The sequence below is a fragment of the Anopheles ziemanni genome, chromosome 2 (genome assembly GCF_943734765.1).
Source record: "Anopheles ziemanni chromosome 2, idAnoZiCoDA_A2_x.2, whole genome shotgun sequence".
Taxonomy (NCBI): Eukaryota; Metazoa; Arthropoda; class Insecta; order Diptera; family Culicidae; genus Anopheles; species Anopheles ziemanni.
In genome coordinates, this window is record NC_080705.1 from 75,358,075 (window position 1) to 75,370,550 (window position 12,476).

The window sequence follows — 12,476 nt, forward strand, 5'->3', positions numbered from 1 at the left end:
TGGTATTTTCAGGGGCTTCGGTGATCGTGCGTCCTTGAGTTTATAACTTGTAAAGAACAGTTGAACATTCTAAAGTGTAAGTGCAAGGCAGTTTCTTAGCAAGCAATTTTACATGACCAAACATTTCATAACTATTTCCATTATGCATCGTAAGTTAGCTTAGTTTTTCAAAAAAAATCTCGCAACGGTTTGATTGCAGTAGGCTGTAGCTATAACTACGAGGATCGAGTGGATTAAAATAAAGGAAGGTAAATCGCATAAGGCGTCGCTGGATTGCCACCGGATAAGAGTAGTTGGATTAACTGATTTGCGTACTGAGTAAAAAAGAGTGAGTGGATCTAACTGAAACTCAATAAAAAACAGTGAGTCGAATCCCAGACAAGGAATCGAATCCCACAACAGTCTTAACAGAAGCCATAACAGAATGTACGTTAATGGTGTTTTTACGAAGAAAAAGTATTATAATTATTTATTTATTTTGTTCGAGAGCGTCGCGGCAAATACAGTTCAATAAAGACAAAAAAACTCAACTCGACTTTAGGCAAGAGAAACCAAAATATACAAACGAGTTTTTATTAAGTACTAACAACTGTTTCTGACAAATACTTCATGAGATGCCACAATGATCCCTCCGCCCGCAATTCACCCGAGAACCTAATTACGTTGTATGTGTATCTATTCTATCGATAACGCTAAACCTAATTCTGAGACATTTAAGGCACCGAAACAATCGGACAACGTTCTAGACACCTGCCTCCGGTGCCACGGTCACAAACGCTACACCGCCTGTACGCGATGAATATATGTATATGTATATCTACAACTAACGAACGGCTGGTGGACAATCCCGGCTCCGAAACAAGCCAAAGTACAGCTCGCACGCGTCGTCCCTAATATTTTATCCAACTAGTCTGGCTAACGATTGACTTTAAGCATCGTATCGCGGTTACAGGCACATGCACATTAAGATCTGATCTGTTTCAGTGATACTATGTGTGTGAGTGTATGTATGATTCTTTTTTACACAAAACTTTTAGACTTATACTTAAAAGATCCTGACGGTAGACGGTTCTTTATATCTTCTTTTTGCTACCCCGTTTTGTGTTGGGGTAGTACTTAGTACTTTAAGTAAGTGAAGGCCACTTTAAGCACGAGGTATTAAGCAGCATCCCTGGCTGGTGAAGAGGTTTGATTTCGGGGGGTACGTGCACAGGAGATTAATGCATCCATGGCTATATCGCTTACGGATCGATGGGTTGAGAGATGGTGGTTTCTATTGTGTTGAAGAGGCCACTTCCGTTTGCTGTTTGGGCTTGTGCCTTTGATTGTGAGACTGTTGGGGAAGAGGAAAACAGTAGTAATGGGTTTGAGGAACAGTGTTTTAAAAAACCACACAATTCAAATGAGTGCATACCTCTTCCGCAATCTTGAGAAGCGTGTTGAATGTACTCTTGCCCGTCTGCTTCACCATGCCGTAGAATACTTTGGGGCCTCCTTCGGTGGTAAGTAGCTCGTACGGTGTGCCAAATTCCACACACCGGCCAGCATCCATCACAAGCACCTGAAGAGGATACAGGAGAGAAATAAAAACCCGATACGAATGGAGGTTCACCGAACTGGCAACAAAAGCAACCGGTGTCCCTTACCTTGTCCGAGTCCATGACCGTGTTCAATCGGTGAGCTATCGTTAATACTGTGCAGTCGTTGAACTTCTCCCGGATCGTCTGCTGAATTAGCTTGTCCGTCTGTGGATCGACGTTGGCCGTCGCCTCGTCCATCACGAGGATTTTGTTCTCGCGCAGTATGGCCCTCGCCAGGCACACCAGTTGCCGCTGGCCGACACTGAAGTTGCTGCCACCCTCGTTGATCTTCGACGACAGTCCCGACGGTAGCTCGTTGACCGCCTCCTCCAGCTTGACCTCCTTCAGCGCCAACCACAGCTTATCGTCCGGATACTCGTCGAACGGGTCGAGATTGTATCGGAGCGTGCCGGAGAACAGCACCGGCTCCTGCGGGATAATCGATAACTTCGCACGCAAATCGTGCAGCCCCATCTGGTTCGTGTCGCGTGCATCGATCACGATCGAGCCACCATTGTAGGACAGGCGGAACAGGGCATTAATTAGCGACGACTTGCCGGCACCGGTTCGACCGACGATACCGATCTTCTCACGAGGTTCGATTTCGAATTCCAAATCACGCAGCACCAGATCACCGTCCGGGTCGGGGCTGTAGCGCAGCGATACCTTCTCGAAGCGGATGCGACCCTCCTGGGGCCACTCTTTCGGTGGCTTTTTGTCTTCCGGTGCCTCGAGCGCCGGCTCCGGATCGACATTGTCGTACTCGACGACGCGCTCCACCGACGTCATGGTGTTTTCAAGCTCCGCCGACTGGCGCATACCCCACTGCACCATACCGGTCATGCCAAGCGCTTGCGTAATGGCCAACCCAACGTTGCCCCCGCTGTCACCGCGGATGAAGAACGTTAGCGTGACGATCGCGATATAGATCACACAGAACACGTCCAGGTAGAAGCCGAACGCGCGAGAAGTTGAAATGAACAGATAGAACGCCGAGCTGTGCAGGTCCTGGTGGGAATCGAACTCACGCACCAGCACCTTCTCGGCACCAAACGCACGGATCGTCGAAAGACCCGACAATGACGCGGACAAGTGGGAGTAGATTGGTGATCGAGCTGGAAGAAAGAAGCGAATTGTGTGGAAGGATTTGATTATAGTTATGATATAATAAGGTGCAGTACATAATAATGTACTTAATCCAGTTATAACCTGAAACTCCCTTCCAAATGCATATGCAAATGAATCATTTAGAACTAAAGCCCATTTTAAACGACACTAAATTTCATTTAATCTCAAATAAAGTTTCAGTTTTTAGTTTAACATGAAATCTCTCTTGCGTGAAGTGCTACAGTACAGCATTGCGTAACCGTAGTTCCCTTCAAATCAAATCTAATACCTAGCCCTAGAGATTCCCTTAGCCAGTTACTTACTTATCGCTTCCACACGCTTGATGTTGCGCGACGTGAGCAGATAGAAGGCGCGCATGAAGTAGAAGATGATACCGATCACGACCGTCGGTATCAGGTTGTACGGGTTAACGATAGCCACGACCACCACGATGCCGATCAGCGAGAGGAAAATCTGTATCACGTCCACCGTTACGCTCGGCAGGTACTCGTCGATCTGGCCCATATCCTTCGAGAATCGGTTCAGGATGCGACCGGATGGGTTCGTGTTGAAGAAATACATCGAGGCGCGCGTGATGCCGTTGAACATGGCATCGTGCAGCCGACGGGACGCTTTCATTGCGGTCTGTGAAAGTAAGGAAAACACAAACACGGAAAGGTTACACCAAGTTGTAGTCAACGACGAAAGGGTTTGCCACTTACCCTAAAGAAGAACATGCTACGGGTGAGCGTGATAACAACGGTGGCAATCGTTAGACCGGTGAAAATGTAGATGTCAATGTACCGATCCTCGTCCTCGTTGCCGGATGCAAACATCTGCCGGATGGCAGTGAAGAACACGGCAATCCCACTCGGTGGCGTCGGAAGCGCCGTGGTTGTTTCCAATGGCTTTGGGCTAGTTGCATTCGACAGCAGTTCGCTTTCATCCATCGCCGTTTGGTTGCTTAACGCACTGAACATGGCGCGTGCGGCCTTCTCCGATGCTTCCGGGCTCTGTTCGGCTTTGTTGACCCAATAGGTGAGGAAGTAATCGCCACCGGAAGCGCACAGTTGCGACAGTAGGAACATGAAGAATATCATCGACACGATGAAGTAGCCCCCGCTCGCCTTAAAGTACGCCTTGTACACGTCGTACCCGATGGAGCCTTCCTTTTGGCGCTCCTCGGCGGCCTTCGTTTCCGGTCCCTCGCCGTCGACGACGGTCGAGTCCATGCTCGACTCGCTGTTCTGCCGCTTGTACAGGCTGCCGGAGCGCTTGAGCGATTCCGTGTCGGTGCTGTCGTCCTCCTTGCTCGACGGTGCCGCCAGCAGCTGGGCAAAGTCCTGGCCACTTTCGCGCAGCTTATCGTACGTCCCGACCGCTTCCACCCGACCGTGCATCAGCACGACGATCTGGTCGGCGTTCTGCAGGTACTGCAGCTGGTGCGTCACCAGGATGACGACCTTGCCGCGCAGATAGTCGCGCATGCAATGGTCGAACAGGTGGCGGCCCACGTGCGAGTCCACGGCGCTCAGTGGATCGTCGAGCAGGTACACTTCGGCCTTCCGGTACACCGCACGGGCCAAACTGATGCGTGCCTTCTGGCCCCCGGAGAGTGATACACCACGCTCGCCTACGATCGTCTTATCGCCGTCGGAAAACAGATGGAAGTCCCGCTCGAGGGCGCACGTCTTGACCACCTGCTTGTACCGCTCGCGATCCATCGGCAGCCCGAAGAGAATGTTCTGTCGGACCGTGCCCGAGAACAGCCACGGTTCCTGCGAGGCGTACGAAATATCCCCGTTCACCTTGATGTGGCCGGACTCGAGCGGCAGCTCGCCCAGTATCGCGTGGATCAAGCTGGACTTGCCGGCACCGACGGGTCCAATCACGGCCACCAGCGTACCGGGCTGCACGTGCAGATCGACCCCATCGAGCGTCAACTCTGTTGCCTTCGGATCCCAGCGGGCAACCGCTTTCTCCACGAGCACACCGGCATCGGAAAGGTGGTGCTGCCGCTCCCCATTCCCAGCGATTCCCTCCTTCAGCCCGTCGGACTCCGAGTGCCGTATTAGCTGACTGCTCGGTAGGGCCAACGGATCGGCCGACGGTTTCAGTGCCAGCTCGGACGACGAGGACGATGACGCCGTCGCGTCCTTGCCCGCGCCCTCGTCGTCACATCCCGTCATTGAGACCCCGGCGGCCGTTTCGATCTCTTCGTACTGCATAAACTTCTGGATGCGCCCGACCGACACGAGCGCCTCGGCGAACTGGGCAATGCCTTGCGGGAAGAAGATGGTCATGGTCGCACGGAGAATGTTGTAGTACGCCGTGATGGCGAACGCTTTCTCCGCCGTCACCACCTCGCCCAACAGCGCGTACGCCACCAGGCTGAGGAAGATGGAGACGCGCGTGGTAAACATGATGAACGACAGCAGGATACCGCGGATGTACGAAACGTAGCGAATCACCTTAATTTCCTTCCTGTGTGCGGGAAAAAAGTCGATAAGTTTGTTGGTCAATTGGTGCCAATTTGTAAGAGTGAAATATTTCACGTTGAAATATTTCAAACTTGTTTAATCGACGTGCTGCGATTGGGCACTCCTCTCCAACTTACTTGCGTGCCATGGCCACCAGCCCGGCAAACGGACGCTCCCAGGTGTACATCTTGATCACCTGAATACCCTGAATGATTTCGTTCATCAACCGGACACGCTCATCCGTGCGCAGCGCGGTACGCAACCGTAGCACCGACGTCTTCTTCCCCAAGTACGCCTGCAACGGAATGAACAGCAGAAGGAAGATCACCCCGAACACGGCCGAAACACCGATCTCGCGGTACATCAGGTACGTCACGACCAGCGTCTCCAGCGGCCCAATCCATAGGTAGTGCACGAAGAGCACCGCCAGATCGAGCCGGCCGACATCGTTTGAGAGCAGATTGACCACCTGACCGGCGGTCGTGTCACCGAGGGCGGTTTTGCTCAACCGAAGCGACTTCCGGTAGATCATACTGCACGCGGCCACACGCAACTTCATACCCAGATGCAGCTGGGACAGCATGTACGGGTGGATAAACAGGACGTTGACTGCACTGCACAGGACCACGGCACCCGCGTACAGATAAGCGTCACTGATGTCCCCTTCGGCGCGGGAATAGTACGCCACCAGTTTGCCCAGGAAGAACGGTTGCGTCACTCTAGAAGAAGGAGGGGCAAAGATTAGTTAAAAATAAATTTAAAAAATGGTTAACAATATTACTCACTTGAACGCCATCTCCAACGTCAACAGCACCACCCCGAGCCACGCAATGTCCCAACCGAACACACGGAAACCGGCCCGCAGCAACTTCGGCTCCCGGCCCTTCGTCCTCGCCGTCTGCAGCTCACTTTCCCACGCCTCGCATAGCCGATGGCCGAGCCCGTCCGATTTGTGCTCCTTCAGCGGCTGGTAGAGATCGTCCGAGTTCAGCTCCTTCTTGTAGCCCTTGAAGAAGATCGGTATCGTCCAGCCGAAGATGATGTAGGACAGGAAGTTAGCCTTGTGTCGCGGGCAGACCTCCCGGTCCTTTCGCTTTTGGCCCTCCATCTGGGTGGCCGATCTTCTGGGGAAGAGTGTCAACGAAACGGGTCATTAATAAAGCTGAAACGAATCTTACGAACGCATTGTGCAGCGTCATCCGAAGTACAACGAGCATTCTCTCTCTATCTGCCTTTCTTTGCATCCACAGATAACACGCAAGTGGAACGCCATCAACCGGCATGATAAGGCCGGCACACGTAATGGTTTCTTAGTGTCATCCCATATGGCACACCCGATGGCCTCTTTGTGTGTAACAAGTGTGTACAGAAGGATTTTAAGGTTATGGTACGCTTTATGATGCTTCGGCTTAATCGTAACGTATTTAAATCGCGCCAAGAGTGGCATCATGCAAAACAAAATTGCGCAATCCAAGATAATGCGCTTACTAGGAAATTTGATCTCAAAAGCAGCTATATTCGTTTCTCGGCCACCCATTTTTGGTTTGGCACATAAAATTTTGACTCTAAGGCATTATGTTTTCGACATAGCGCATCAAGTTACGTCTCTTGCTCTTCTGTTTTTGTCTCTAGGGAATGTTTGTCATTCTGTATAACTAAGCTATAAATGTATGCTTTAATACTAAGTCTCGCATTTTTTAAAACTATTTATGTTACATTTATAGCTGCCTATTTATGTTATATTTTTTTACTACACTATTTATGTTACATTTATAGCTGCCAACGATGTCCTTTATGTTAGGTCGTGGGACTAAACTGGTATGTTAAATGGAACACATTTGTGCCATAGAGACTCCGTGATTGCGAGGTGAAAAATTATGCGTTACAGACAAACACTGTTGCCTTGGCGACGAAAGTTGATGGACTATTTCAATCGTGGGTGCATTGGAAGCAAAAATTGGCTTCGACGGCGGTAAAAAACGGAAACAGAATCAACTGCTTCTCAAGCGGAAGAAACGTTAATTACGGTGAAGGATGCCTGACTCCGGTCGGGACGGAGTTTTCTTGAACTCGTTTTTGTAAAAGTAAAACCACCACATACCGCCTCTTCTAAGAGTGCTCTAGCGTAACCAAAAGGCAAGGGTAGCCGACGCTTCACGGTCTGCTGGAGTCGAGGGTAAGGTGCCCGTGGTGGGCCACATCAGAACCGTCTAGCGATCACGATGCGTGCCTCTGCGAGGTAGCGTTCGCTTTTTTGGCACAACGGAACCACAACCATGTCCGTCAAATGGGAAATGGTAGCCCTGGTTCTATTTATAACCGTCACGAGGAGTACGATTACTGCTAATCCGTTTCGTGAAGTGGCCGGTGAAGCCTTGACTTAGGGAATCGGGTTAAACTAAGCCACCGCCTTTCAAGTGCGCCCTCCGTTTGCACTTCTCTAAGACCGGCAAACAACAGAGAGCCTTCTCGGTTAAGATGGCCACTTCACAATGAATCGTTTTGAGCCCTGCCGCCGTCCGTCGTCAGCCTCTAAATACCAGACATTCTTTGAGCACTTTTCTTCCGGTCTAGGCCGGTCTCAAGGAGCCTACGGTTAAATGCTTCCGGCACTCCTCCGAATGCTAGCGTTCGATGAGTCAGTATCGAACCGAGGAATCCCCGGGATCGCCTCAAAATGGAACACCACCACGAGTAACAACATCGGTTGTCCGCTGACGGATGAAACGTGACACCGAGCCACCCCCGGATCCGCTTTTCCGAACTGCAAGCCCACAATTGCATCGATCCAGCCAACGAAGCTAAACAAACCAACAACATCGTCCCGGCTTGGAGGCCACAGAAGTGCACGTGTAAGTTCTCGGTGTTGTGTTGTTCTGATGTTACGCTCTAGTTCCAAAACTTTGGAACATTGTGAGGGATGTTTAGGCTTTTTATTTTAATCCTACTGCAGTTGTACTCTACTTCTAGAGCAGCGTTTCGTCCGTTGATTGATGTGACCCACCACCGCCACCCGTCCCACACCACCAATGGTTGCAACGCGCGGGGGGGGGGGGGGGTTTCTTCCTCCGTATGACCTTTGCATGTAATCGCCGACTTTAAATCGATTATTATTAAAACGTTGAAAGGCAAATTTTGGGTTCATACTTGCCGATCACTCCCGCGCGCCGTTCGGTCGGTCTGCAAATAGATTCGATGGGACGGGTATTATCGAAGCACAAATAATCGATAGCAAAGTCCGTGCTGCATTGCCCTGACACGTACGGTTGACGATAGAAAGTGCAGTTGTAGTCAGAGGAAAATTTAATTGCAGTTATAAATGCTTAATGCATTGTTTCCTATAATTTATCGTTTTAGATAAGTTTGATCTTTCCATTTTAATTGCTTGAAAAAAGTGCTTGATATAAATGTATAATTAATTTCAAGTAGCAACATATTTTACATGAACAATTTCAACAATGGACCTACCCATTCAAAGTACCAGGGAAAATTTCGTTGAACTTTTATCTACTAATCTAAACATATTCTTGATTGTTTTTAAGAAACGAATCAAATAATAAAATTTATTGAAATATGAAATAAAAACACTCAAAACCTGCCCTTTTGCCTTTAAACCTTTACCAAGAGCTAGCCGACAAAAAAAACAACATCACAATGTTAACCATGTCCTCAAAATGGCCAAACTATATGAGTGAATCATTAAAACAAGTGAGAACATGATTCTAGAGAACATGATTCACCGATCAAGAGCTGGATAGTTGGAACATCGGGCATAATAGCTAGCCTGTACTAATCCGTTCATTTTCCTTATACTAGGTCAGACATTGTCTACACCATTTTAGCCCTTTCTTAAACACTCTTCCCTTCGCTATGGCCAGTGACACAGCAGTGGTATATCCTTATCTCATGACCTACACGACATATGCCCTTAATTGCATGATGAAACGGCCAACCTATCGCTTGTTCGTTGTATGAGATGATGCTGTAGAGCAGCTGTTGAGGTTTGCTCCAATAGTCGGAGTGTGAACATTAAGGACCCTTTCCCTTTCCAATCGCAACAAACCACGGGTGCCACTCCTGGGAAAAGGAAGCGAAAGGGGTAAATGAATCGCTTCTCTCTTTTTTTTCTTGGTCACTGATAAGAAAAATACCCAGTCCAATGGTTGTGTTTCAGCGTGAGCAACACTTAAATTAATCACATTCGGCTAATTAGTTCAATTTGTCCCCGAAGGAGAAAGAGAAGAAGGAAACACGTTTTCTGTGTGTCTGTTTCTTTCGAGCGTATCATTTACTACCATCTAACCTCTTCTGCGACCCTTGATATAGCCCTCTATTGTTATGGCACCAAATGGTATAAATCATTGATGAGTTTGTGTTTTGTTTTTCTCATTCGCGATAAGGGCTCGGCGCTACGACGGGTTCCTCCGCGGTAACTGATAATTTGCTTCTACCACGGATCATGTTTCTAATGACCAAACAAACCCATCATCCAGCTTTCCCATCCGACGGCGTCCACCGGAATGGTGATTATTTTCTATCGCCGTTCCCATCTATCAGGGCACGCGCAACAGTTGATACGGAAATAGTTTTAATGTATTTCTTTTTTTACAATAACGGCAACGTTTTTGAGGAGTTAATGGTCGTACAAACAAAGTCTAAAACGTGGACAAAATTGAAATACAAAAGTAAACATCATCAAGAACAAACCACCAGAAAGTTTTCGGTATGTCGAGAAAAAAAATGGCATCAACAAGGTACAACATTATTTAAAGCCATTTCACGGTCTACACCTGGCCAATTTTTACCGCGATGCATATACGGAATCTCCTATTCCAGTGCGCAAAAATATATCAAAACAAACGATCATTCATTAGTGGGAAAATGTTATCAACATTGTTGTTAACAATAAACCGACATTTCCGTCATACCGTTTGTCCAGAAAAATGGATGGCCCAGGGCTGGTTTCATTCATGCTTTCGGTGGGAATATCTTCCTTCCGTTATAAGAGAAGGGCCAGAACGTTCCATGATCGATGCCACCCGTGCGTATCAGCGATCCAACGTCAATCGGCGGCACGTGCTTGAAGCGAATCAACAATAACATATGTTCCCTTACAGCACGTGGGCGGCTGGATGATGTTCATGGTGCAATTGAAGCAATCAATTGCTGTTTTTTTTTTTATTGAATCCACTTTGTCTACAAAGATCAGATTGATTGGAAGAGGATGGGACGAAACACTCCGGAAGGGATTATGAAACACAATATTGATTCTAAACAGCGAGATTGAAGAAAACATGTGAAGATAGGATAGGTTGACACCATTTTTATTACATTTGCATCAGCTCTTCGAAAAATCGGTATATCGAACGTATCTGATTGCTTCAGCTGAGGCATGATAAGGACTGACTTCATGACAGCAGGACAACTGTTCTGGAAAATCGAAAGACAATAAACGACCCCGAACACCCTCGGGAATGCCCATTCCGCCCACCACATGTTCGGTGGCTGTAAATCGAGAAGGTGGCTAAATAAAAAAAAAACACCCAACCCGCCAGCAGCAACAGTTATCTCATCGAGAGGAAGCGTGCCAAATTCAAACGGGCGTACATCGATGGCGCTACGTTCGAACCGGCAAGAGAGCACGCGGGTATCAGCCGGTCACCCCCCACCCCCCCCCCCCCCCCCCCCCCCTTCTGCGGTAACACGTCGCAACGATAAGTTATCTCGGTTCAAAAGTATGCAACAGCCTATCGTGGGTTTACACTTGAAGTCGATGCGCTCGAACAAGCATTGCCCGAGGGAAGGAAAAATATAGTCAAGATAGCAAACATAGCCAGACAAACAAATCCCAACCATGAACTGAAGTGAAACAAGAGTGCATTTCCAACAGTACGAATTGTAAGCATTATTTGATGCACTTTTTAGATCATCATGCACAGTGAGGACGTGCGCTTCAATCAGATACATTTGTGGCCATCGTTTCAAATCTTCAACCATTCAATTAAGATATGTGTCATGCGGGTAGCAGCTTTTCGTAACGCCAATTAAAAGACCAATCAAAAGGCCCGCGACTGCAGAAAACATGACATGAAACATGCGATCGTTGGGCATGCAGTAAACAAAACAGTAGGAAGAATCATTTTATTAAGAAAAACTTCACCAGAAGTAAAAGATCACTCTGCCAACATATGTCGTTTGTGTTACAAGGAATTACAATTTTTTTAATAATATTCATGCACGAAGGTGGAATAGCAAGACGTTAAGAAAATGTCTTGAAATATTGGTTCTTTATTGTTATCCCTCAAGCCAGGGATCGGCATATATTTCCTAAAAAGGACGAGATGATTAAAAGGAACGCGAAAGCGCGGAATACCTTAAACGATGATTTAATGTTTTCAAAATAGTACCATTTGAGTGGAGTTTGAACTTTCCAAATAGTAAAATTACATAAAAAGTGGCAAAAGATAAAATAATTGAAATTCAATCATTTTACTTTTTCAAACAATCCTGACATTGTGAACAACCCCGATAAAAATTGAGATGGGCTTTTTGTATAAATCACTAAATTTTTCTTAAGTATCGGATAAAATCAGTTGCCGGGCCGGACTTTGCCGACCCCTGCCCTACGATGACGCTTTTATCTAAATTTTTAATAGAACGTAAGAAATACGGAAGCATTGAACAAAACGGTATGGAATTATGGATCTTGTAGGGTCACTGCTGCACCCCCAACCGGAGGGAAGTGGTCTGCCTGCGGTCTGTCGCGCAGGACCGACCCCGTTTGTCTCACCGGCGTTCCGATCGATAGGATTGGTCAAGTGTTTATTTATCATTAATGACTGCAAACCTTCACCCAACGAGGAAGATAGATCGACGATTGTCGCACGCGTTCGATTTCCTTTTTCCGCCCCTGCCGGAAGAAGAAAACTTATAACGGAAGGAAGCTTTTCCATGGGATTCGAAAGAAGACGTTTCTGCGGACGTCGATGGAATGGTTTACGATGCGCCCGGCCGAAGCCATCGGGGGTAAATAATAAACAAGTGCCGTTTATATTGACACGGTAAATATAACCTACTTCTAATTGTCGTCGAACCGGGTGTGTGTGGCTAGGAGAACGAACATGGCCAGTGTTTGGTGTGTTTGTGGAACACTGTCTATTTAATCTAGTTCACCCAACGCAAATCAATTAAATTGCACAATAAAGTTAAATGTATGGATGCAAAAGAGGAATGTTCTATTGGGAATAACATTGCAATAGAATGTTAACTTAGATGACCATAATGGTAAAGGTCACTCCGGTCAGTAGAA

The 12,476-nt window shown here is 47.5% G+C and overlaps 1 protein-coding gene across 1 annotated transcript; it reads right to left on the reverse strand.

The window, feature by feature from the left end:
- Nucleotides 1-536: 536 nt before the first annotated feature.
- Nucleotides 537-6,288, reverse strand: LOC131281887 (probable multidrug resistance-associated protein lethal(2)03659). The gene is made up of 7 exons (XM_058311249.1): nt 5,953-6,288; nt 5,305-5,886; nt 3,410-5,171; nt 3,011-3,332; nt 1,647-2,695; nt 1,415-1,561; nt 537-1,333 (listed from the first exon to the last, which is right to left on the reverse strand). Exons 1-7 carry the CDS (start codon nt 6,273-6,275, stop codon nt 1,274-1,276), a joined length of 4,245 nt encoding a protein of 1,414 aa, XP_058167232.1. The 5' UTR covers nt 6,276-6,288; the 3' UTR covers nt 537-1,273.
- Nucleotides 6,289-12,476: the final 6,188 nt, after the last annotated feature.

Coding starts and splice junctions, on each gene's coding strand:
- LOC131281887 (XM_058311249.1), bottom strand. CDS start 6,275: ATGGAGGGCCAAAAGCGAAAGGACCGGGAGGTCTGCCCGCGACACAAG. Junction 5,887..5,952: donor ACGTTGGAGATGGCGTTCAA/GTGAGTAATATT, acceptor TCCTTCTTCTAG/AGTGACGCAACCGTTCTTCC. Junction 1,562..1,646: donor CGGTCATGGACTCGGACAAG/GTAAGGGACACC, acceptor TATCCTCTTCAG/GTGCTTGTGATGGATGCTGG.